The sequence below is a fragment of the Lepidochelys kempii genome, chromosome 6, assembly GCF_965140285.1.
Source record: "Lepidochelys kempii isolate rLepKem1 chromosome 6, rLepKem1.hap1, whole genome shotgun sequence".
Taxonomy (NCBI): Eukaryota; Metazoa; Chordata; order Testudines; family Cheloniidae; genus Lepidochelys; species Lepidochelys kempii.
In genome coordinates, this window is record NC_136385.1 from 74647767 (window position 1) to 74675018 (window position 27252).

Consider the following 27252-nt stretch of genomic DNA (forward strand, 5'->3'; position numbering starts at 1 on the left):
CTGCACTGTCTGCTGCTAGGACACAAAAGCTGAGCGGGCTACACACTTGCCATGGTATGGCGAGACAATAGCAGCCATGCAGAGTGGCAGCGGAAGCAGCCCTGCGAGACCGCCAGGAGAGCAGAGTGACAGCGGAAGCGGTGGATGACGATGGTCATATAGAGGACCTGCAAGGTGGATTCATAGCAGCAGGAGAGCAGAGTGGCAGCGGAAGCGGTCGTTCGATGACGATGGTTTGCAGCCCTACTGCACCATCTGCTGAAAGCAGTATGGCGCCCGCACAGAAAAAAAGGCGCAAAACGATTGTCTGCCGTTGCTTTCACGGAGGGAGGGGTGACTGACAACACGGGGCAAAAACATTGTCGCGGGTGGTTTTGGGTACATGAGGCATTGGGAGCTTAACCCAGAATTCCAATGGGCGGCGGAGACTGTGGGCTAGCGACCCACAGTGCAACGCTCCGAAAGTCGACGCTAGCCTCGGAACTGTGGAGGCACTCCGTTGACTTAATGCGCTTAATGGGGACACACACAATCGACTGTATAAAATCGCTTTCTAAAAAATCGACTTCTATAAATTCAACCTAATTTTGTAGCGTAGACATAAGAAGACAACACCGTATCATTTCACATTCAGAAGGTTTTTCTCATAGCCACAAAGGACAGAAATATATATTTTTAATTTAAACTGATGGATAAGCCTCGCACACACAAGGAAGTTTTCTACTTATCACTATCATGTTAAGCACTCCCAACTTAAACAAAACTTATAAATAGTGTTGGCAGAATTCAATTTTTATAATTTCGACAGATAATATCAATGTTTATCCTCAAGCATTTTTTCTAGATTTATTGATTTAAATTTTCAATTGCAGGAAATTATGGGGAAGAGATTAGATAATGGGGGGGCGGTCAGACAATAATTACTTAATGACAGTAATCACTGAGATTCAAAAAGTTAAAGCTTTATAACCATTAAATATAAACTGTCAACATCATGTCAAAATATAATATCCTTAAATCAATCTAATAAGTCCTCAAGCAGCATTTTCCTTACTTTGCCTATCTGTTTACATCTATTATCACTGATAAAAATATTTTTTCATGTGTGTGGGCGCGCGCACAGTGAAACAGATCATTAGATTCTTAACAGTAAAGGTCGATAATCCTTCCAAGCCTAATTATAAAGTATTCCATGATGCCCAAAGCACTTTAAAATCTAATATTTGCCAAATAGTAAAAAACCCTAACCACATTCAAAATGAAACAATACATACTTTGAACGCCCAGTGGAATTTGTGCGATGTTTATTGTTTCCTCCATGTTCCAGTGCACCTCCATTTAAACCGGAAGCAGATTTGTGCCCTACAGTGTCTCTTTTGAAAGAATTTTCTTGGCTTGTAAAAGTGGCAATTTCCAAACGTTCCTGGGAATAGGTGAAAGAAACAAACAAGTAAAGGGATTGCTTCTGTCCTCAAAATGTATGGATTAACTTCACTATGTATCCTATAAAGTCACCTCGATAAGGAAATGGTAGGTTTCCACAAGGAGTACATATTTGAAGTTGGGTAAGAAGACTGAGAATCGGAAGGTTTCAGCATTATGCACTGACATGCACATAAAGACATTTCATGTTGAAATTGAAGATTATAGATTAGTTTTATTTAATCTGTTTGATATCTTTCACTTGGATAAATTAATACAGAATGTCAGTGCCCTGAAAAGATGCCAATACAATAAGATAGATAAAATTCAGGATATACCAAATTAACTTCAGAAGCAACAGCTACACTTCAAGAACAAAAATCATTACTTAAATTTATGAATACCCATCAAAAATATTTCATCAAGAAAATTAAGAAAGCATGTGATACAAATGTATTCATTTTATTCTCCTTAGTTTTTATAATCATGTGCTATACTGCTTACAGCAAATATTACAAAGTGTTCTTGCACATTAGGTTAAAAACAATACCTGTTTTGCCATTTCTTTCTTTTTTCTTCCTTCTCTCTTCTCCTCCTCCCTTCTCTGAATCTCATCAAGAATTTCACGTTGCTGAAATACATTTTACTGCTATCAGAAACACAAACACAAAACAATCTTCATTTTTACTTCTGAGAAAAAAGCTAGAGTATTGATTTTTCAAGGATTTTAAAAAGGATCTACTGATCCCAGATGCATAAATAATTCAGTCAAACCAGTTTCTTAGCTACTTCAAGGGAATTATAACAATTCCATGTTGAAAGGAAAATTACTTCCAAAGACATAGCCTCTTAATCATAGAATATCAGGGTTGGAAGGGACCTCAGGGGATCATCTAGTCCAACCCCCTGCTCAAAGCAGGACCAGTCCCCAACTAAATCATCCCAGCCAGGGCTTTGTCAAGCCTGACCTTAAAAATATCTAAGGAAGGAGATTCCACCACCTCCCTAGGTAATGCATTCCAGTGCTTCACCACCCTCCTAGTGAAAAAGTGTTTCCTAATATCCAACCTAAGCCTCCCCCACTGCAACTTGGGACCATTACTCCTTGTTCTGTCATCTGCTACCACTGAGAACGGTCTAGATCCATCCTCTTTAAAACCCCCTTTCAGGTAGCCGAAAGCAGCTATCAAATCCCCCCTCATTCTTCTCTTCCGCAGACTAAATAATCCCAGTTCCCTCAGCCTCTCCTCATGAGTCATGTGTTCCAGTCCCCTACTCATTTTTGTTGCCCTCCGCTGGATGCTTTCCAATTTTTCCACATCCTTCTTGTAGTGTGGGGCCCAAAACTGGACACAGTACTCCAGATGAGGCCTCAGCAATGTCAAATAGAGGGGAACAATCACGTCCCTCGATCTGCTGGTAATGCCCCTATTTATACAGCCCAAAATGCCATTAGCCTTCTTGGCAACAAGGGCACACTGTTGACTCATATCCAGCTTCTCATCCACCCTAGGTCCTTTTCTGCAGAACTGCTGCCTAGCTGCTCAGTCCCTAGTCTGTAACATTGCATGGGATTCTTCTGTCCTAAGTGCAGGACTCTGCACTTGTCCTTGTTGAACCTCATCAGATTTCTTTTGGCCCAATCCTCTAATTTGTCTAGGTCCCTCTGTATCCTATCCCTACCCTCCAGCGTATCTACCACTCCTCACAGTTTAGTGTCATCTGCAAACTTGCTGAGGGCGCAGTCCACGCCATCCTCCAGATCATTAATGAGGATATTGAACAAAACCGGCCCCAGGACTGACCCTTGGGGCACTCCAACCCCAGTTGATACCAGCTGCCAACTAGACATGGAGCCATTGATCACTACCCTTTGAGCCCGATCTAGCCAGCTTTCTATCCACCTTATAGTCCATTCATCTAGCCCATACTTCTTTAACTTGCTGGCAAGAATACTGTGGGAGACCGTATCAAAAGCTTTGCTGAAGTCGAGGAATAACACGTCCACTGCTTTCCCCTTATGCACAGAGCCAGTTATCTCGTCATAGAAGGTAATTAGATTAGTCAGGCATGACTTGCCCTTGGTGAATCCATGCTGACTGTTCCTGATCACTTTCCTCTCCTATAAGTGCTTCAGAATTGATTCCTTTAGGATCTGCTCCATGATTTTTCCAGGGACTGAGGTGAGGCTGACTGGCCTGTAGTTCCTCAGATCCTCCTCCTTCCCTTTTTTAAAGATGGGCACTACATTAGCCTTTTTCCAGTCATCCGGGACCTCCCCCAATCGCCATGAGTTTTAAAAGATAATGGCCAATGGCTCTGCAATCACATCTGCCAACTCCTTTAGCACCCTCGGGTGCAGCGCATCCAGCCCCATGAACTTGTGCTCATCCAGCTTTTCTAAATAGTCCCGAACCACTTCTTTCTCCACAGAGGGCTGGTCACCTCCTCCCCATGCTGTGCTGCCCAGTGCAGTAGTCTGGGAGCTGACCTTGTTCGTGAAGACAGAGGCAAAAAAAGCATTGAGTACATTAGCTTTTTCCACATCCTCTGGCACTAGGTTGCCTCCCTCATTCAGTAAGGGGCCCACACTTTCCTTGGCTTTCTTCTTGTTGCAAACATACCTGAAGAAACCCTTCTTGTTACTCTGAACATCTCTTGCTAGCTGCAACTCCAAGTGTGATTTGGCCTTCCTGATTTCACTCCTGCATGCCTGAGCAATATTTTTATATTCCTCCCTGGAGGTCATTTGTCCAATCTTCCATTTATTGTAAGCTTCTTTTTTGCGTTTAAGATCAGCAAGGATTTCACTGTTAAGCCAAGCTGGTCTCCTGCCATATTTACTATTCTTTCTACACATCAGGATGGTTTGTTCCTGTAACCTCAATAAGGATTCTTTAAAAGACTGCCAGGTCTCCTGGCCTCCTTTCCCCCCTTCTCCTTTAATGATGCTAAGAAAAGAAGTTTTAGAAACGGATTAATTATACTCCAAAACAGAGGTACTGCAGGTATGTAGGGAGATGTGGTGTAAAGACAAGACCAGTATCTAGGGTATCTGGTGTTCTGGTCTGAGCTAACACACCGTCTCCCTTTGTAGTTGAAGATGAAATGCACTTCAAATATTTATATGGTCACACTTATAAATAAATCTTTATATAGATAATGGTTTACAATGGGTTAATAATAACTGATGTCCATAACAAGATCATAACAAGTAATTTGCATTACTGACCGTTATAAGCACACCAGAAAAAAAGGTGTTATTGATGACTATAAGTCATTGTTATAAGGAAGCTGTTATCCTGCTGCACTGTAACAATCTATACCAACTGATTAGCCACTTATTAAAATATCTATTAACTAGTAACCTTTATAAACTATTGTGACGCTCTGTACCTCGGGGGAACATCCAGCACCCCCGTGTTCATCCTTGTAAAATGATTGCGTGGTATCCAATGCAAAGTTTGTCATGTCGGGTGTCTTCGGAGGACTCATGATGCACTGAGCATTGTTGTTACAGTAATATTATAATAACGTTATAGGTTATAATTTCATGTATATAGTTATGAGGCTGAAAAATGTATCCTCATGGCTTAAAGCAAACCCAGGGAAAAATTCTCTAACAGCAGAGCGGCAGTTCACACCGCATCAGGGTATTTATGGGACAAACCCAGCCAAGCCCCGCCCTACAGAAACAAAGGACACTGGCCTAGGCAACAACAAAGGATCTGTTGGACTCTCAAGTGAGTCACTCCCCTTCCTTTGGTCAGTTTGGGACTGCAATGAGGTAATGCTCACCTGACTCTGAAGAGGGAAGAAAGGACATGATAAAAGGGAGAGATGTTTGCCATGCTCTCTCTCTTCCACCTACATCTACAGACACCACACCAAGCGACTGAAGCACTGATCAAAGGGGAGAGTCTGGCTGAAGAGCAACCAGCCAGCCTGTGGTGAGACGCATCTAAGTTTGTAAGGGCACTGAAAGTGTTAAGATCAGCTTAGAATGCGTTTTGCTTTTATTTCAGTTGACCAAATCTGACCTGTTATGCTTTGACTTATAATCACTTAAAATTTATCTTTGTAGTTAATAAATCTGTTTGTTTATTCTACCTGAAGCAGCGCATTTGGTTTGAAGTATGTCAGAAACTCCCCTTGGGATAACAAGCCTGCTACATATCAATTTCTTTGTTAAACTGATGAACTCATATAAGCTTGCACATCCAGTGGGCATAACTGGACACCACAAGACGGAAGTTCCTAGGGTTGTGTCTGGGACTGGAGATATTGGCTAGTGTCGTTCGGTTGCACAATCCAAAGAGCAACTTACATGCCAGAGGCTGTGCGTGAACAGCCCAGGAGTGGGGGTTCTCACAGCAGAGCAGGGTAAGGCTGGCTCCCAGAGTCAAGGACTGGAGTGACCTAGCAGATCACCAGTCCAGATAACTCCAGAGGGGAACATCACAACTAGTTATATATATACACAAGGATCCACTTATAAAGTTTACATATTCATAACAAACAATGAGAACATGAACATTTTAATTCTTTTACCTCCTGTTCCTCTCTTCTCTTAGCTTCTTGCATCCGACGCTGTTCTTCCTGGGCCAGTCTCTCTTGTTCCTTTTGCTGATTTTTTAGCATTTCTTCATGAAAAGACTTGGAAGGTGGCTTATTATATTCACTGAGAAATGACTGTATGTGGTCCGCAAGTTCAAATATCATCACCTAAAAAAAGAGGTAAACACAAATGACACCCAGTTTTCAAAACAGTTCAGAATACAAAATGATATACTAATGAGGCTTTAGAAAAAGCAATAAAGTCAGTAGATTCTCATTGATAGTGCTCAGTTAGTTATTAGGAGAATTTGACATATTTCTCCTTATACCACTCTTTGACAGAACTATGGTTATTAATGGTGACATGATAATCACTAACAGGGCAACAAAGATAGCTTTCTCAAAAATTTTCACTTATTTCATTACAAATATGCAAATGCTCTCCTGGATAAAACATAGTTTTTTCCAAACCAAATTATTTTAATGGTATTCTTCTGTACATGGTCAAAAAACATTTCAGATTACAAAATACAAGCGATTTAGTGTCTCTATAGCTGCATATTATCGTCCACGTTGCTGAGAACAAATTGTTTATTTATTTGCTGATATTATATTGTGATCTTCTCTCCGCAAGCCAAATCCACAGTTACAGCTGTAGAACCACTTTTGTGGTGACCACTTTTCATCATCCAGGGTAACTTGGCATCCTGATGAAAAAGACAGCTCATCTCAGTTCCAATTTTTATGCAGATTGACTGAAAATCAACACAGTCAAAGTCAGCAAGGCACAGTTCCCTCTCACTAAAAAAATATTTTCTATAAATAAAATAAAAAGGCCAGATGGATAGCTCTGATAAATGAATCCCTACATTCCTTAAACAAAGCAACATGGACAGTGAAAGGTAGTGCAAGCTTCCCCAGTATGCCTCAACCGTGCTCTGGAGGGACTGCTTCTGGGTGCTCAGAGAGCACATCAGTCTCTAAAGACCACACAGTTAGCCTTCCTGAGACTACCCAAAACGTGTCAATTGAGTTGATAATGATGATTATGTTGCAAACATTTACTACAAACATTAAGCACAGCAGTTCCTTCACCATCCAATAGGAATGGGATTGAGACTACTACCTAATTACACTGCTTGGCCTGTCAAATGATAATGATTTTCAGTCACTGCCAATTTTGGCTGGATATGAACTGATGACCAGACTGACCAAGTCTCCCAATACGTCAAGGACACTGCCGTTTGCAAGCAAAAAAACTCACAACCCCTGACTTAATGTTATCTCCGGCATAAAAACTACCTTACCCAGAATCATGTGTGTTGGCCACACGTGCATCACCCTCTTGTGCTCTTTCTGAGCCAGTGACAGAAACTGATACGCTGTGTAACTGACACACAAGATTCTGGGTAACATAGTTGTCCTTTGCTATGCTTCTGCCAATGGGAGCGGCAGCGTTGGCCGTCTCAGCAGCCAATGGTAGGACAAGGGGAGCATGAAGCGGGGGGCATGGTGGCAAAAGCGTAGAGCCCAGGCAGCGCAAGTTGAAGGTAGGTACTGGTAGGTGGGTCGGAATGTCAGTATGTTAGGGAGGGGATCATGCCCCATTCTTCTCCAGGCCTTGGCTGCAGGAGGGAGGGGATGGATGGCGGAGATTCAGGGATGGGAACAGCCCCACTCATCTAGGGCCTCAATGAAGCAAGGGAGGTTCAGAGATCAGGCAGGGTGGTTTCATGCCCCATTCTCCCCAGGCTTTTGGGTACAGCAGGAGGGGTAATGATCCCTCCTCTTCCAGGACACTGTGGAACAGGGACAGGGTGGGCCCAGGGGGTTTTGACAAGCGAGCGTCTTGTCTCCCCTTTACCAGGTATAATTATGGCCATGCCTTCCTGACCACTGCCAACAGCCATGGTTACTATAGCCCCACTGAGGAGGCAGCTGGAACTCTGCTCACCTTATTGTGTATTCTATAGAGTAAAGGGCGGTGCACTGGGTGGGATGAGAGAGACTGAATGGGGATATTAGTGGAAGGGCTATGCGGACATTGGAGGGACGGGATGCCCCTGGAAGTTAATCTGAAAAATGTTGCCCAGTAAGCTGATGACCTAGGATGAAAGGCCATTACCTGTCCCATATACCATCTAGTAATAGCCCTTTCAGTCAATTAATCCCTAGAGTGAAAAAGACTATCAGCTCTCCAAAATGAAAGCAACAGCACAAAGAGGGTTTCACCTTTTCAGCTGAGTGACCTACTGATAAACCCACAGCATAGGGTTTGGTTTCAATTCAGGTGTGCTTGTGACAACAGCACATTAAACTGTCTGTCTACAGCAGTGGTCCCCAACCTTTCTGTGGGAATAGCACATTCCTATTCCCAACAGACTGTGGCACCGCGTTGGGGACCCCTGGTCTACAGGGGATTGAAATTTGCAAGAATCTTAAATATTTAACCCCTGGATTGCTCATAATAATGAAGCCAGAAGGCAGTGTGGAACAGAAGGGATAGCACAACATGAACACATTTGCCTGTGCCATGCACAAAGCAAAACACCCTTCCTACGGAATCACTGAACTAAAAGCAAGTGCAGAGAGAGAGAGAGAGAGAGAGAGAGAAAAAAAATAAAGAAGGTATTTCTAAACAAACATTCTAAAAATAAAACTTTCCACCTACTATTTAACACACCCTTACTTAGCCTAGGAAGATAAGGACCCTGCTTTGGGGCGTCCACATAGCGGACCACATTCTAATAAGGAGGCTCTCAGGGATCACCTTCCCATTCCTGATAGTAAGGCTAACCCTGATTCATGATTGTATAATATATTTCTGTAGCAAGTACAGGAAATTGCTCACATGGAACAGTAATATTAGGAAATTATTTGATTATTTTAGCTCCTTTTAATGTGATACAGCAGCTAGAAGGAAGGAGGAATGACAACATGATGTGACCAGTCACTTCTCCATGGATCATCAGCAAGTGCACAGGGGACCATCCCTGCTGCACAGATCACAGTCTGAGAACATCTGCCTTAGTTCATTTACTGCTTTAATTTATCATTAACACTCTATTACAAAAATCAAGAGTACAATGTTGAACTGTTAATTCCTAGAAGGTACCAAAAAGTTTTGTAGTAACAATTCATTACTAAACACAATTTGAATGAAAAATTATCTAAAATAATTCTTATGAAAGTAGCTATCAGATAACATATTAAAAATAAAAGAACAAGAATATGCTGTATAAATAGAAAAAGAGGTATATGTGCCGAGAGAACTGGCATATGGACATAGAAAATTGGTAGCAAAAATATTCTCCTGTTTTAATACATTGTAGGAGTTACTGCTGCTTGATTTTTTTTCTTTTTAAAGGTTAAAACAAGCAAGTTAAACACAAACATATTTCTCTGTAAAATATGTACATGCACATAAGAAATGCATATTGCAAACACTATTTTTATAAAAGGCTTCCACATTCATTGTCAACTATTTGGATCATTTCAGTCCACATTCAGTCTACTTGGATACTGAGTTTGTAAAACATTTACATTGTTGCTTGTAGTTAACATACTTGAAGTGTTTATTAAAATCTGAATAAAGTAAATACAAAAAAAATCTATATTTTGTAGTATATAAATAATCAGAATATTCAGCTCCTGTCTAACTAGTACTTTTCATGCATAGATCTCAAAGTGCTTTACAAAAGAAGGTCAGTATTAATATCCCCATTTTACAGATGCGGAAATTGAGGCGCACAGCCATGACATGACCAGTAGAGCTGGGGTTAGAATCCAGGTCTCTTGTCCCACAATCCACTGTTGAGTACACCAGACCACCCTGCCTTTACTTCACCAAGTAAAAAGTGTTTTTGACTAAATAGTTACAGCGATTTTACAATGAAATTAAAATTCAACATAAACTGTATAAAATCCTCTCAATGTTATACACTGCTTGTTACTTTCTATAAGATGACAAACATTCTAAGGGTATGCACAAGAAACTCCCTGAAAACGCACAAGATCAAATCTGCACAGACACACCCCTGGAACCCCGACCTGGGATATACTATCTACTACCCAAGATCCATAAACCTGGAAATCCTGGGCACCCCAGCATCTCAGGCATTGGCACCCTGACAGCAGGATTGTCTGGCTATGTAGACTCCCTCCTCAGGCCCTACGCTATCAGCACTCCCAGCTACCTTCGAGACATCACTGACTTCCTGAGGAAACTACAATCCATCGGTGATCTTCCTGATAACACCATCCTGGCCACTATGGATGGAGAAGCCCTCTACACCAACATTCCACACAAAGATGGACTACAAGCCGTCAAGAACACTATCCCCGATAATGTCACGGCTAACCTGGTGGCTGAAATTTGTGACTTTGTCCTTACCCATAACTATTTTACATTTGGGGACAACTTATACCTTCAAATCAGCAGCACTGCTATGGGTACCCGCATGGCCCCACAGTATGCCAACATTTTTATGGCTGACTTAGAACAACGCTTCCTCAGCTCTCGTCCCCTAACGCCCCTACTCTACTTGCGCAATATTGATGACATCTTCATCATCTGGACCCATGGAAAAGAAGCCCTTGAGGAATTCCACCATGATTTCAACAATTTCCATCCCACCATCAACCTCAGCCTGGTCCAGTCCACACAAGAGATCCACTTCCTGGACACTACAGTGCTAATAAACGATGGTCACATAAACACCACCCTATACCGGAAACCTACTGACCACTATTCCTACCTACATGCCTCCAGCTTTCACCCTGACCACACCACACGATCCATTGTCTACAGCCAAGCTCTGCAATACAACCGCATTTGCTCCAACCCCTGAGACAGAGAGAAACACCTACAAGATCTCTATCAAGCATTCTTACAACTATAATATCCACCTGCGGAAGTGAAGAAACAGATTGATAGAGCCAGAAGAGTTCCCAGAAGTCACCTACTACAGGACAGGCCTAACAAAGAAAATAACAGAACGCCACTAGCCGTCACCTTCAGCACCCAACTAAAACATCTCCAACGCATCATCAAGGATCTACAACCTATCCTGAAGGATGACCCAACACTCTCACAAATCTTGGGAGACAGGCCAGTCCTTGCCTACAGACAGCCCCCCAACCTGAAGTGAATACTCACCAGCAACCACAAAGCACACAACAGAACCACCAACCCAGGAACCTATCCTTGCAACAAAGCCCGTTGCCAACTGTGCCCACATATCTATTCAGGGGACACCATCACAGGGCCTAATAACATCAGCCACACTATCAGAGGCTCGTTCACCTGCACATCTACCAATGTGTTATATGCCATCATGTGCCAGCAATGCCCCTCTGCAACGTACACTGGGCAAACTGGACAGTCTCTACGTAAAAGAATAAATGGACACAAATCAGATGTCAAGAATTATAACATTCATAAACCAGTCGGAGAACACTTCAATCTCTCTGGTCACTTGATTTCTGATCTCAAAGTGACTATCCTTCAACAAAAAAACTTCGAAAACAGACTCCAACGAGAGACTGCTGAATTGGAATTAATTTGCAAATTGGATACAATTAACTTAGGCTTGAATAGAGACTGGGAATGGTTGATTCATTATAAAAAGTAACCTATTTCCCCTTGTTTATTCCTCCCCCCCCCTCACTGTTCCTCAGACGTTCTTGTTAAACCCTGGATTTGTGCTGGAAATGGCCCACCTTGATTATCATACACATTGTAAGGAGAGTGATCACTTTACATAAGCTATTACCAGCAGGAGAGTGGGGTGGAGGGAGAGAAAACTTTTTGTAGTGATAAACACCCATTTTTTCACGGTCTGTGTATATAAAAACATCTTCTGTATTTTCCACAGTATGCATCCGATGAAGTGAGCTGTAGCTCACGAAAGCTTATGCTCAAATAAATTGGTTAGTCTCTAAGGTGCCACAAGTACTCCTTTTCTTTTTGCGAATACAGACTAACACGGCTGTTACTCTGAATTCTAAGGGTATGATGCCACAGTTCCTAGACAGGCAGTGAATGCAAACTCAGTCTCTGTGTGGTTTATTTTTGCTGGATGTGCACACTGAACTTTCCTGAGGTGGGAGACCATTATGGGAAGAACAGAATCCTGCTTTATTAGAATATATAATCACATTCTAGTTTTGATGTATTTGTAGTTCCTTATTTTGATAACATTTCACTATACAAAATTTTCACGACTATTTACGATCAATTAGGCTTTTCACAAAGAGAAAACTCTTACCTCTCCGCAGCGTTGTTTTGCCAATTCCTCTAGTCTGGATTTTAATAGATTAATGTTTTCATTTGACAAACCTTTTGCATTTTTCAGCTGTATTTCAGGGACACTGGAGAAAAAAAAATCACAAGAAATGGTCTCTTATGAAGGATAAGATATACAGACAGATAAGGAGACTCATATAGGTCACACAACAGGCCAATAAGAACTTTGTTTTTTTTGCAGCAACCCAACAATGGTCATTCAACACCCAAACAAGTAATACTCTATCTACATGATTATAAAAAAGTTCTGCTTTATATTCAACATAATCCGAATTGCTGACACACAAGTACTCAACAGTTTCAACTAGCAGAAGAACCATCAGGGTAACCCCATAGTCTGTGAAAACTACAGTTCTAACTTGATACATTACTTTTTTTAAAGGGATGTACTGAAAATGCAGTACATAGATCTGGCAGAAGATATGGCAGTTTGGGATTTTCTGATTTTCCTTTTACATTATGTAAGCAATATATAATTAATCTGAGGAATACATTCAATAAAGTACATTCAGATAAATAACCAACATTTTTTAAAAGCTTAGACATTTATAGGAGTAAGAAAAACATCTGCAGTTATATTATCTTAAACAAAAATTATAACGGTTATCAAGCTTCAGGGTATAATGAAATCATCACTTGGTCAGGAACAACATCTCCCTTCCCATATGTTAGATCATTGCATAATTGGGCATACTAATTTTCTTTGAGGTATCTGACACAGGCCACTGTTGGAAGCAAATGGAGTATTGGGCTATTCTGACACAACAATATTTATCCACAAAATTACTATCAAGACCATATCCCAGTAGCGGCTGATCACCCACAACAACAACCCTTTTCATAATTCAAAGGAAATATCCATTAGCCCTCCAAAAGGCTAATTCAGCACAATACAGGACCAGCAGATGATAGAACTATGACAAGCAGACAGTTTTAAAGATGAAGATTTTGTTCCCCATTCAGCAAGGTACTGTGCTAACATTAAATTCATGAGTTGTCTCAATGACTTCAGTGGAAGTACTCACATGTTTAAAGTTACATATGGGCTTAAGTATCTTGCTGAATTAGTGCCTAAATCTCCAGTTGGCAGATGTATCTCTATTACTCACTGGCAGCTACATCACAGAAGGGATGAGGTTGCTTCTATCTCAGATGCATGTTTTCGTATGGATTAATTATACAGATAAGGTTACCCACTTTTCTACTTCAACACTATAAGTATAACAAATATAGACACATTTAAATCAAGGTAAGAATAAGGGCAATGAACACAATGTTACACTTCAACTTCCATTTTTGTCAAGGAGAGAATAAAGAAAATATTAGAAGACTATATTTTGATTTTCACTCACCTATCAGGATAGGTTTGGGAACATTTGACCCACAAATCAACTTTGGCATAAACTTCATTGTCACCCGTCAAACCCTGAGGACGCAGAACCAAACTGATTTCCGGAGGCTGTTTTACCTAAAATATAAAACAAGGCTTTTAATTTAAGGGGAATTAATTCAGGGAAGTCCCATCCTGTGTTATGCAGGAGGTCAGACTAGATGATCCCAATGATCCCTTCCGGCCTTAAAATATCTATGAATTTTTTTACAATTGATTAGTGAACATGTGAACTAATACCATTGATGATCTTATTTTAAACAGTTCAACCTTAGTTTATCCAGCCTATGTGGGAAGATTCATGGAATAAGTGGAAATAGAGATATTCTGAAGAAGGAGTGCCCTACCATGAGTCATATTTAGGTAAGAGGGAGGTCTGTATTAATGGGTTAGGTTAAACAGCGGTTCACTATATTTTAAATGGAGAAAGGTATGTGAAAAGTGACTGTCATTTTTTTAAACGAATGGAATTCAGAGTTATTTGTGGAAGGTCACAGACAGCAAGTTAGAGGGGCATTCCACAAAGAAAGAAATCTAAATTTACACTTAGTGTTAGGCCTTCTAGGGTACAGAGAGCTTTTTTTATTTTAGGCATATAGGCAGAGTTTTGCTAACTACTGTTTTCTTTCTTTCCTTTTCACTTTTTTAAAACATTCTTTGTAAACTGACTTCAAAGTAAAATGGAAAAAGTACACAGGAACTTTTTGACACTGGGAGTTTGGATTTACTGAGGAGAAAAGCCAGAAGAAAGATGAGTCATAGATGACAAACATGGTGGTGGAAAGGAAAGAAGAGCTAGCTGGAATGACAAAGGAAGAGTGACAAGAGGAAGACAGGCTAGAAACAGCCCAATGCCCCCACCAGGTTCCTCAGGACAGGGAGTGTATGGGCTTGTCTACATGGGAACATTCAGGAAAGTTAATGTGAATCAACTAAAGATGTGAAGAAGTTAAAATATGTTAAATTACATGTGGATTCTCTAATCAAGAGTAAAGTAGACTTAGTTCACTATAATTTAGGAAGGGATTAAGTCCATATTGAAAATACTGACCAAGTTCCAGTGAGAGTCATGAGATATGGGGAGTGGCAGATATAAAAGGTCAGGGATGGCAGTGATACTTTCAGAGACATTGCAGGTTGAAACGTATGAATTCACCGTCTATGCAAAATAAATAATTCCTTCTTGTCAGAGTCAGATTCCAAGGCCAGAAGGGACCGCTATGGTCATCTAGTCTGACCTTCTGTATAACAGAGGCCAATGAACTCACCCCCCACCCCCCAAAAATGCCGTGTATGTGTAAATCCAATCTTGATTTTAAAATGGCCAGTGATGGAGAATCCACCATGACCCTTGGTAAATTGTTCCAACAGTTAATTATCTTCACCGTTAAAATGCTTTGGCTCCTTTCTTATTGTCGAATATGATGATCTGATGACTACAACAGGAATAATTCCTCCTCAGTGACTAGGTTTTTACACTGCTTCTTTACAGCTTTTCCTTAACAATCGAATGGAATGGGTATTTGTGAGTGGAATAATATTGCCATTTGTAATATCATTCCTGAATTATAGAAAAGTATAGCAAACATGGCTGAAACGTCACTGTATCTCCCAAAACAGCAGCAAAAGAAGGTGCTACTGTATCTTAATGTTCATTTAAAATGTAGATTTTTAAAAAAAAAAATCCATTTCAATCTATGATGCTCCAATTACTGAAAGAGTTCACAGGAATAGCCGCAACTCAAAAAAAGAGCAGAAGCCACCCTCTCCATCCAGCACACGGAGTGGCCAGCATGGAGCCACTCTTGAGTAGCAAAAGAAGGGAACAGGCATGGGTAGGGATAAGTGAGGTTGGAAGTGGTGAGTCCAGCAGAGAAGTTTGTAGGAGTCGGGAATGGTAGAAAGGAAGGGAGGGCCCGGGCTGGAGTTGATATCACTGGAGGTGAGGAGGCAGCAGCAGAGAATATGTGGGAAGAGACTATGACATCTAGAAGGGGAATGGAAAGAATTAGAGAAGAGTAGGCGACTGGCCATGATATTAATCAATCAGTTATCCTAAGAAACAGTTATTGTGAAATTGAAAGTTAGTGTGAGTCAAATAATCAGGGAAATGTTATATGGTGAATCAATTAGCATGCAACAAATATGCAGAGAAACAACAGTAATATGAATCAATGCAGAGAACCAGTTATGAAGTGAGTCAATTAAGCAAATAGGTATGCAATTAATCTATTAAGGAATGACTCAACTACAGAGGAAATAAAAATGCTGACAATTAATTAAAAAGCAAGTCACATATGCAGAGTATTAATTATAGCTTAAATTAAAAACGGGTGCTGAGGATTAATCATAAAGTCAGTTATATAGAGGGCCATCAAAGAGTTGGAAGGCAATGGGCGACCAGTAAGGAGGCTGAATGCTTCTGGTGTTCTTGAGAAATCAAGGACTTGGTAATGTCAGCAACCAAGTTCTACAAATGTTCTGAAGACGTGCCCTGCTCAAAGGGAGAAATGGTGGCTAATCCTGGCGGGCAAACGAAGGGCCTCTCTCAGAACACTGCTGAGAGACTAGCTAGGGTGAGAGAACTGAGTTACTCAAATAGGGAAAACTTGTGAGGATTTACCTCCTAGTTTCATCTAGGAGTTACTCAGACCATCACAAGGGAAACACCACCAAAACTTTGTTAATCATGAATAAAGGTATATTTGTTAAGGAACATATAAATTTAAAGACAATTTACACAGCACACAATCAGTATTTTTATACACAGAACTGTCAGTTCAGCAGCAACCTTTGTGGGGAACCAGTAATAAAAAGTTCTAAATGACAATCCAAAATGATTTGTACTTTACATAGGGTTCTGGAAGAGATGGATGACGTTTAGTTACACAGCAGGAGAGTGGAATTATCACATGCAAAGATGTATCAGTTTAGCAGCTGCAGGTGAGAATGGGAGAGACTTTCCTTTAAAGTCAACCCCAAATCATCCTTTTATTTCACTTACATCATTCTCGAGCATGCAGGTGATAATAATTCCCTGGTACCATTCTCATACACCTTAGAAAGACATCTTAGAAAGAAAAGGAGTACTTGTGGCACCTTAGAGACTAACCAATTTATTTGAGCATAAGCTTTCCTGAGCTACAGCTCACTTCATCAGATGCATACTGTGGAAAGTATAGAAGATCTTTTTATACACACAAAGCATGAAAAAATGGGTGTTTACCACTACAAAAGTTTTTCTCTCCCCCCACCCCACTCTCCTGCTGGTAATAGCTTATGTAAAGTGATCACTCTCCTTACAATGTGTCTGATAATCAAGTTGGGCCATTTCATGGGGGAGAAAAGGAGTACTTGTGGCACCTTAGAGACTAACCAAGGTGCCACAAGTACTCCTTTTCTTTTTGCGAATACAGACTAACACGGCTGTTACTCTGAAACCAGACATCTTAGGTTAGCAGCAGCTTGATGGGGAAGGAGTGCAAGGAAAACACATTCTTCCCTTGATAGATAATGAATTCATTAAGTATGTTTAGAAAGGGCTCTTGGTAGAAGAACAATGGGACAATTCCCTTTCCTGATCCCAGTCTTGCTCATTTCTGTTTAATGATTACTAGAGGAAAGGAGGAAACCCATTTTAGCCTTTACTACATTAGAGATTTTAGCAAAAACTTCCCCCCAACTTTCAATAGTAGCACCAGTGGCAACCCTAGTCTACACAAGGGATCAGCAGATTCTTAGTTAATTGTATTAGTTAAATTCAATATTAAAGCTGCTCCTTGAAAAGTTTAATTAATACTGTGATAAAAAGCCCAGCACTGGCTTGAGCTTTGGCTATAGCATGCAGCTAAACAAATAACTTTTACTACAACTCCCTAGCATAAACATGGCCTGAGAAGCCTGTCTGCTCAGTTTATCATTATTATTGTTTGAACTTTCCACTGTTCCTGTAGTGCCCACACAGCCGGAACCAGTGCTGGTAATGCTGGGTGTGCTAGCAGAGGCAGGCCCTGCCGCTTACACCCTGCTTCCCGGGGGAGGTCAGAAAACCTTTGCCAGGTCTTCAAGAAAGCCCCCGCTGTGGTACACGAAGCTGTGCGGGGGGTGGCAGCGCAGCGGCAGCCACAGACGCTCGCGCCAGGGCCAAGGCTCTCCCCCTTTACCTCGCACGGGGCTCTCGCGTTTGCACCAGCTCCGGGGCTGCATAAGAGCACGGAGCAGCGCACATCTGGCTGGGCAGGCCAAGCAGGGACCGCCTTGGCTGCCGTGCGAGAGGAAGGGGGGTAGCTCAAGCAGCGGGCAACTCACCCTCCATGCAGGTCTACGTGGAGAGCGGCAGAGAGACGCGGGGGCGAGGCGGGGGGACTGGAAAGGGCCCCCCCCCCCGGTAGGGGGTTAAGTAAGGAAATCCCGTCCCAGGCTCCTCCGGGGAGGGCAGGACAAGGGGACACCGCAGCAGGACACATTTTTGTCGCAGCAGTGCCAGGCTACCCGAGCTCCCTTCAGGGCACCCACCCTGCCGCCCCCCGGCGCCGGGGGCTTGGCCAGGCACCCATCCGCCGGGCTGCCCCGGGCCGCGCGGCTCGCTACCTTCCAGGGCTGCTCCTGCCGCAGGTCTCGGAAGTCCTGCCCGTAGATGGACTCCAGCACCTGCAGCTCGTTCTCCTGGCGGAGCAAGTAACTCTCCGGGGCCTCCTCCACCCCCAGCGCGCCGCTCACCCGGGCCATGTCAGCTCCGGCAGCTGCAGCCGCTGCCAGCCATGGCACGGCCGCCCCCGCCGAGCACTGGCCCCGGGCGCCCGCCAGCGAGAGCGCGGCCCTTCTGCCTTGGGAGCCGGCCTCTGCCGCAGGCCCTACCCGCCGCTGGTGCTGCCCCCCGCGGTCGCAGGAGGAGCTGCCGCCTCTCAAGCACGGTGAAACTGGGGCCTCCCGAGCTCCCGCAGCTCCCCAGCCCTGCCCGGCCTCCTCCCTAGAGCTCAGCCCCGGGACACCTCCTGCCTCTGCACAGCGCTTCTCCACCTCGGCCCCAGATACTCCCCCACCCCCTCCTGGCGTCTGACCGATGAAGGGGAAAGGAACAAGACTGAAGCACCCGCGGGGGAAATGATGCTCTGACCTCGACTAGCACTGGCTCTCAAAAAGTCCTCAGTCTAAGACTGGAAATGAAGTGAGCTGTAGCTCAGGAAAGCTTATGCTCAAATAAATTTGTTCGTCTCTAAGGTGCTACAAGTACTCCTTTTCTTTCAGTGCCTTAGGTAAACGGATAGGTTCTAGTGTTTATGAACCCTTGAGACTTCTCATACACTTTCTTTTGGGGTGGGGGGGGGTGGGCACAATTAAGATCGCAGCCCCATTTTGCTAGGTGCTGCATGAATACACAGAAAGACGTGGTCCCAGCCCGGAGAAGCTTAATACAATTATATTTCATGCAGTGCATAGTTAACCTGTGGAACCCATCTTGAGTCCAAGAATTTTGTAGGTTTCAAAAAATGGGTTAGACATTTATATGGATAATGAGAACATCTGCAGTTATATTCGAATAAAAAATGAGGACTAAAAACCCTCCTGTTTCTGGGTATACGTCAATCACTAAGATGACAGCTTTAGGAAAAAATCTGTCCTATGGATAAGTTAGTCTATATTTGCCCACTATGAAACTTCTTACAGCTTTTTCTGAAGCATCTGGTTTAGTCAGACTGAGGGACTGATTCCCTATGGCAAGTTCTGTGTTCAAACTTTATAAAAAATAGTCAAAGACATTGTCAAAGATAACAGAGTAAATAAAATTTGAAATGTTTAGGCACATTTTTTGTCGCAGCAGTGCCAGGCTGCTAATTTTGAGCTATGACAGCAAATAAAATAAAAAAACCTTTTGGAAACTTTTCAGCAAAAGCAAAATCCTGACATCATATGACATTACACCCTAAACATTCCTAATAATTCTCCTTTGCCACAAATCCATACATGACCTTTCAGACATCAGATGGGGTTGTCAAAATCAATCATTTAAGAGAAATGAAGGTAACTTTGGAGAAACTACTATCTCTGTATAGTAATGATAATATCCAAACCTTTCCTGAACACTGAACTACTTTACTATTAAAAAAATAACAAGGCAAACTGTCTTGATAGCAGTTCCGATTCTTTCTCAATACAGTTCATGCCTTTCAGATCACTGCTCTGAGGCATACCACTAATATTTGAAATAACACATACATGCTACACAATACAACCCCCAAAAGCCAAATTCCCATATTGCAAAGAAACTGAACACTGTACTATTAATTAGTACAGCATGAGATGGGGTGTGTTTTTTTATGGCATGATGTGCCATAAAACAATTACAGATGTGAACTGGAAATAAAAGAACAGTGGTTAACCTTCTCATTGTTTTGAAATCTAGTTGTAGCATTTATTTATCTGTCTTTTGCAAAATGGATAACAAATATATATTTTTTCCTTTAGCAAGTCAATTTATGTGTGCCAGTTTACTTAGGGTTGCCAACTATCTAATCCAACGAACCCAAACACCCTTGCTCTGCTCCTTCTCCGAGGCCTTCTCCGAGGCTACTTGAGTGCAGGGGGTTGGGGTGCGGGCTCTGGGATGAGGGGTGGGGATGAGGGGTTAGGAGTGTGGGAGGGGGCTCCAGGCTGAGCCTGGGGCAGGGGTTTGGGTGCAGGAGGGTGGGTGGCCTCTGGGAGGGAGTTTGGGTGTGGAAGGGGGCTCAGGGCTGGGACAGATGGTTTGGGTGCAGGAGGACGTGTGGGCTGTGGCCAGGCGGCACTTACCTTGTGCAGCTCCTGGAAGCGACCGGCAAGTCTGGCTCCTAGGCTCAGGGGCAGCCAGGCGGCTCTGTGTACTGTCCCTGCCTGCAGACACTGCCTCCGCAGCTCCCATTAGCTGCGGTTCCATGGAGTCAGTGCTCAGGGGGGTGGGGAGCAGCGCACAAAGACTCTCTGAACCCCCTGCACCTCGGAGCCAGATGGACGTGCCAGTCGCTTCCAGGAGCTGCGTGGAGCCTGGGCAGGTAGGGAGCCTGCCTTACCCCATTGTGCTGCTGACTGGACTTTTAGTGGTCTAAAATCTCCCAGATTAGCTTCAGTAGCCTTCGGGAGATCGAGCCCGATTCCGGGAGACTCCTGGCCAATCCGGGAGAGTTGGCAACCCTAGTTTACATATCCAAAATGGGAATAATGAAATTTAAGCACCTTGTGGAGGAGTAGGGAGATTATTTAATTGCAGTAGAATCTCAGAGATACAAACACCAGAGATAGAAACTGACAGGTCAACTGTGTCTGCAGATCTCATTTGGCACCAAAAGTATGCAATCAGGCAGCAGGAGAAACAAATAATAAAAATTAAAAAAGCAAATACTGTATGACTAAGCAAAATAGCAAGCAGTAAGTAGTGCAAATGTGTCACACCTTGAATTGATACAAAGCTAGAAATATTAAAAAAAACTCAAGAGTGGTGTTAGCCTCAGCAACATAGCAGTACAATATGGTATCAGGAAATCAACCATTACCATCACTCATCAACCATCATTTGGAAAAACCAGGAAAAAATAAAGCAATTTGCAAAAGAAGCCAAAAACAGCGGAGAAGTAAAAAGCAGGTGTATTGTGTGCAAAACTGCTGCTGCTGATTTTGATAAGGCAATGCATCTGTGGTTTGCACAAGAGAGATCAAAAGGCACTCCTATAAGTGGTGTGATGGTTACAGAAAAGGCAAAGTTACTCTACTGAGAAATGTATCCAGATAAAGGTGAGGAACATTTTAAAGCAAGCACAGGGTGGCTCTGCTGGTTCAAAAATCAGCATGGAATACGACCTCTTCCCCATGAGGTCACCCACTAGGTCTCCACAAAACCCCTGGGTGGGAAGTCAGCCCTCCGAGGTCCTCCTTCTTCTAATTTGGGTGGTTTTTCGCTTAGGTTCCTCCTGCGGTCCCTGGGGCTTCCTGGTTTAGGAGCTAGAAGTTGGGGCCCTTCTGCGGCCAAGTAATCTTCCATCAGGGACACCGCCTCAACGAGAGCCCTCAGCTGATGTCAGCAAACCCATCTGTGTAAACTGCTCTAGAACAATACCCTCTGCCACTTGAGGCGTGGTCAACTTCTTGGGTTCCAACCACCTCCAGCAGTAATCTCAGAGTCGCTGAGCCACTGCCCAAGGTCGTGCCTCTGGGGAATGCCTCTCCCGTCGAAACTACTGATGAAATGTTTCAGGGCTCACCCCGGTTTGGGGTAATATGGCGGCCTTCACTTTGGCATAGTTGAGGGCTTCTGTAAGGTCTAAGTTCCGGTAGGCCATTTATGCTGGTCTGGTTAGGTATGGGGCCACTAGAGAAGCCCAGTATTCTGGAGGCCAGTGGGCCACCATGGCAACCTGTTCGAACGTGACCAAGAAGGCCTCTGGGTCATCCATGAGCCCTATTTTGGCCAGCCTCACTGGTAACCCAGTAAGGGTGTTCTCTGAGCTCTGGCTCACCCCAACAGGTCCAGGTGGTCCCTGCGGCTGTAGGAGCTCCGCCATCTGCTGAACTAGCCATTCTTCCTGGGATTGGTGTTGTGCGGCTAGCTCCCTAAACAGCTGCTGCTGCTCTTGGTGCTGGGCCATCTGCGGTCGTTGTTGGGCGTCCATTTGCTGTAGTAGCTGCGCTTGTTGCTGTTTTTGCTGGGTAGCCTGCTGCTGCTGGCTTTCTAGCATCCATTTTAATATCTTGTCTGTGTCCATGAGGTCCTCGCATGTAGCTTCCTCGGATTAGTCCTCTTAGTAGGATCTGACCAGTGCCTGCATTCTCTACCATGTGTGATGGGCGGGGCCTTACTGGTTGAGTTAGGGCACCCCCATCAGCCCAGCATGGGAGTGGTCCGCTCTGACACTTGGTCATGGGCTTCCCCGTTAAGCAGGTGATTTCTGCCAACTGTGGCCCGGCCCGCAGATGGGGTCACCTAAACGGGTAATCCGTGGATTCTGAGTGGCAAAACAATCAGTCTGTAGAATTAGCTCCCAAGTCCCGGTGAAGCAGCAAGCAGGCTGCAGCCCCTGGGTGGGACAAAGTAAGCAATTAGTCTATAGCCCGGCAGCCTCCTGGCTGGGGCAGCAAACAATCAAACAAATGGAGGAATTAGCCCCTGGTCAGGGCGAAGCAGTAACAGGCTGCAACCCCTGGGCAGGACAAAGCAAGCAAGCAATCAGTCTATAGGCCTCACGTCTCTTGGGTCTGGGGCGTAGTTTAAGCAGCTGCCTTAACAGGTGGGGGCCCAGCTTCCATGGCGGTCTCTGCAGGCAGTGGGTCATCTAGCGTGTAGTCCCAGTCCCTGGGCTTTACCCCCAGGGGCGCTGCAGGTACCTCTGCAGGAGCCAGCAATGTATTCCCTGCCTCCTTCATTCCCTTCCTTGGCCTGCCTCCTTTTAGCTGAGTTCTCCACTTGGAGCAGATGCACCAGGGAAGAAGGGGTGTGGCCTCCTGAGCCCACAATGATTGGTCTGCCCCTTGTGGCCAGTGCGGGGCTGGTACACCCCCATCACAGCCATTATAGAGACTAGAGCAAGTACATTTTTCTACAGCATTTTTTTTTTTAGTGTTCTTTGAATGGACATTTAAATCGTGGGCTTGTGTGTTGGCATTTTTTTTCATGGCTAACAAACACTAAAAAAGAAGAAAGAAATTAAAATTGAAATACAGTATTGTGTTAAACATAAACTATTAATAGGAAAGTTTAAAAAAATTGACAAGGTAAGGAAACTGTTTTCTGTGCTTGTTTCATTTAAATTACAATGGTTAAAAGCAGCATTTTTCTTCTGCACAGTAAAGTTTCAAAACTGGATTATGTTCATGTTCAGTTGTAAACTTTTGAAAGAACAAACAGAACATTTTGTTCAGTTACAAACAACCTCCATTCCTTGAGGTGTTTGTAACTCTGAGGTTCTACTGTATTTTTAAGGTGCTTAGATATCCTCAGATGAAAATTATTATAGAATGGCAAAGTATGGTTACTATTAATAAACACTATATCGTGCAAAATCTCGTTACACTGAAGAGCTGTTAATTCATAAAATCTTATTATTCCTTAATATAAGAAAACTAGATAAAATTCAGTAGACATCAAAATCATTGCAGAAGCAATTGTTATATTTCAGAAGCAAGAATCACTCAAAACTGCAGATAATTATCATGCCTACTCTGTCCTGACACATTTTTCTCAGTACTCCTAGTGAATCTCTGCAGATCTTCCAAGGGATAGGCACCAACTCTGTGTGTGCTCCGGGGCTGGAGCACCCAACCCACTGAAAAAAAATAGTGGGTGCTCAGCACCCACTGGTTGGCCCCGCCGATCAGCTCCTCCCCTTCCCCCCTCCCCGTGCCTCCCGCCCGCTGCTGATTAGATGGTCAGCAGTAGGCAGGGGGCACTAGGGGATAGGGGGAGGAGCAGGGGCAGGAAGAGGTGGAGCGAGGGTGAGGTGCTCGGAGGAGGGGACGGAATGGGGCGGGAAGAGGCAGGGTGGGGGTGGATCGCACAAAGGAAGAGGCAGGGGTGGGAAGCAGTGGACTGGGGGCATGGCCTGGGGCAGAGCGTGGGTAGAGCACCCCCGAGAAATCAGAAAAGCGGTTCCTGGGTTTTCTGGGCATGCAGAAGTTGGACACACATTCTGCACTCTTTTCCTTGTCCAGGTGGTTACAGTAAGACTCACCAGCAGGTACTAGACAGCCACCCTCTAATGCCTTCCTATATAAGGAACAGCAGAATGTGCCATTTGGTAGTAGTTGTCTCCAGGGAATAAACAGAATTGTGAATATTTGCATCAGTCCCTCTTTATTTTCTGTGAAAAAATATTTATATACAGAAATACAAACAGTAATAATGAATAAATGGACATAGCCTTCTTTAGACACAATACAGCAGACAAGTCAGTTTACTGCAAATGTCATTTATTTAGCTGCAAACTTAGGTGGCATATGTGACAAGTATGGCAATTTCCTGACAAGTATGGCAATTGGGAGATCTTACTAGTTTATGTATCATTGTGGGCCACGAGTGAATGTAATTCCATGGGGGAGGAGGACCACAGCCCTCCAAGAACTAAGAAAAGTATGGGGGGGTTATAACAGTTGGGGTCCAGACACCCCCACGTGAGAGCAGAAGCTTTAACCTCCTCCCCCCAAGAAATAACCAGTTAAATCAACTGATTGTATACAAGAGAGACAGGGTGGATGTGGTAATATCTTTTATTGGAGCAACTTCTGTTGATGAGAGAGACAAACTTTCAAGCTTCAGGTCTAGAAACCCGAAGAAGAGTTCTGTGTAAGCTTGAAAGTCTGTCTCTCTCACCAACAGAAGTTGGTCCAATAAAAAATATTACCTCACCCATGTTGTCTTTCTAATATCCTGGGACCAACACGATTACAACAACACTGCATCCAAAGATTGTATTCAATGTTATTTTACTATACCAAATATTGAGTAAGGTCTTTTACGAAAGCTTGTAGTGTTCTGAACTTGATGGTCATTATAAGATATGAATACAGACCATGGTTATGAATGTATACGTGGGCAGATAGAGAAAATTATAAATTGTAACTGTGGTACAACTTTAGCATCATCTCACAACAGGATGGTGAAGCAATCAGGCAGGGAGATCCTACCTCTCAAACCAGTTGTTTACATGAAACCAGCTTCAAGTACCCATTCCCTGTACAACCCAGGAAAAGTCTAGGATTGGCCATTAACGTCAATAGAAAGACATTGTGACCACTGGGGATTTCCCCACTTTGAATAGGCATAGTGACTAAAGAAAAAAAAACCCTGCAAACCCTTTTAAAATGGAAGGAGTTTGAAGTGAAAGACACCCAGAAACTGAGGGACAGCCTCTAGGCAGGGAGCTGTCTGTGAAAGGTTAAAGGGTTATTGTTAAAGGGTACAGTGGGAAACTGTTCAAAGGCAATAGGTAATTTGTAGTAGAAAAGGGATTTCATCTGACATGGAAGTGTAAAGCCTGTGGTTGCATCTTTATGTTTATTTACTGTGTAACTTGTATGTGTTTGCTTTCCCTTATTATTTTGTCTTTGAATCTGTGGTTTTTCTATTAAATAAACCTTTTGTTTATTTTTACCCCAAGAACATCTCTGGTGTTCAAACTGGGTGGAGTGTGGGGACCAAAGTAAGCTGGTATCTGGGGAGCTGGTTTCATGCCATCGAGGGTGATGAACCAAAAGGGAAAAGTCTGAGTGTCTGATAGTTAAAAGAACTCAGGGAGGACAAATTTGTAGAAACTTGGGACTGGAAGGGCTGTTGGTGTCATTCTGCAAGGAGTAACTAAGCTGGTGGAAGCCAGGCTGAGACCTTGTGCTTATGGGAAGGCTATTCATTTATACTCCTCCTTAGCAATTTGTCCATGTTTTCACTTTTTTGTAAGATTTCTTTTTGATTTTCAGCTCATTAAAGAGCTATATACTTTAACATGAAGTAAGTTTGGCTTACCCCATGTAATTTTAATATACAATAAATTGATGGACTTTGCTTATGTGGCATACACAGAATAGGATAGAGTGCTAAAAATTGTATATATGTGTATGTAATGTTGTAGAAACAAATATTTCATATTATATTGCATCATTAAAGGCAGTGCTGATAGCACCACATATTAAGGTTGCCCAACATTTCCTATCATAAGACCCTGTTTTCAGTTGCTTATAACTTTGCCAAGGTTCATTCAGGTTGAAATTTTCTATGCTAGCTTGCAATTGCTAGATCTGTCTCATGCTGAATGGAAAGTTTTGGAAACTTTCAGCCAAAATCGTTCTGCCATTTCTGAGGGCAAGGCTCATTAAAAATACATTGTTTTGCCCATGTAAAAAAATTCTAGTGACCTTTTCTTTGAGAAGCTCTAATGCCCCCATGCTTTGTAGTAAGAACTTAAAATTTGGTGAGGAGGTGGCCTTTGTCTCAAGGGTATGCCTTTTGCTATTTCTGTGAAAATCCACCCAACTTTGTCCAAGTTACAAACCTTTGAAAAGCTGTAGTTTGCACATGCTCAGCAGAGGCTTACTTGCTCAACGGTGAAAATCTCTGAAAATTCCATTTTCACTGAGCATGCTCCAGTGCTAGGTTTAGCAGAACTACTCTGTGATTGCAGCTGTGGGCTGCTGAGGATCATGCTGTGGTGTGTCCTGGCACTAGAAATGAGAGCAGAGAACCTGTCCCACCTTTACTCTCAGTGCCCCTTCTGCTAAGTTGAGGCAGCATGAAGATGGAGCTGCCTGATTTGAATTCATAAGAAACAAGGGTCAGACCAGGGAGAGGGGTAGGTGGATGGAGAATTGAGGCTAGCAGTGGGTGGCGGATGGGAAACTGGAAGTGGGAGTTGGGATGAGGGGAGACTGGGACTGGGAGACGGGGAGGAAATAGGGAGGGGGACTGGAAGCCAGGTGGGAGGAAGATTGAAATTGGATGAGGAGACTGGAACTGGGAACCAGTTGGGGGGAGGGGAGACAGATATGATGGGGAGCCAACGTGCAGAGGGAGAACTGGCACTATCTGGGCAAGGACACTGCGACAAGAAGCAAGGGAGTGAGG

At 43.3% G+C, this 27252-nt stretch overlaps 1 protein-coding gene across 4 annotated transcripts in view; it reads right to left on the reverse strand.

Annotated features, from left to right (window-relative positions):
• The window catches only part of EIF2AK4 (eukaryotic translation initiation factor 2 alpha kinase 4), a 73060-nt gene extending 54371 nt beyond the window's left edge, over positions 1-18689 (reverse strand). For 2 of the 4 annotated variants that reach the window (XR_012159469.1, XM_073348812.1), the window contains exons 1-6: positions 18267-18689; positions 13639-13754; positions 12249-12351; positions 5974-6147; positions 1973-2053; positions 1275-1423 (exon numbers count right to left, since the gene is read on the reverse strand). Coding sequence is in view for 3 of the 4 variants with exons in the window: in XM_073348812.1 (XP_073204913.1) it covers positions 1275-1423; positions 1973-2053; positions 5974-6147; positions 12249-12351; positions 13639-13754; positions 18267-18404 (761 nt within the window). In the remaining variant the exon portion in view is untranslated. Of the gene's footprint in view, positions 1-1274; positions 1424-1972; positions 2054-5973; positions 6148-12248; positions 12352-13638; positions 13755-18266 lie in introns of those variants that run through there. The other 2 variants (XM_073348810.1, XM_073348813.1) reach the window with 2 other exon arrangements.
• Between the last annotated feature and the right edge of the window lie 8563 nt (positions 18690-27252).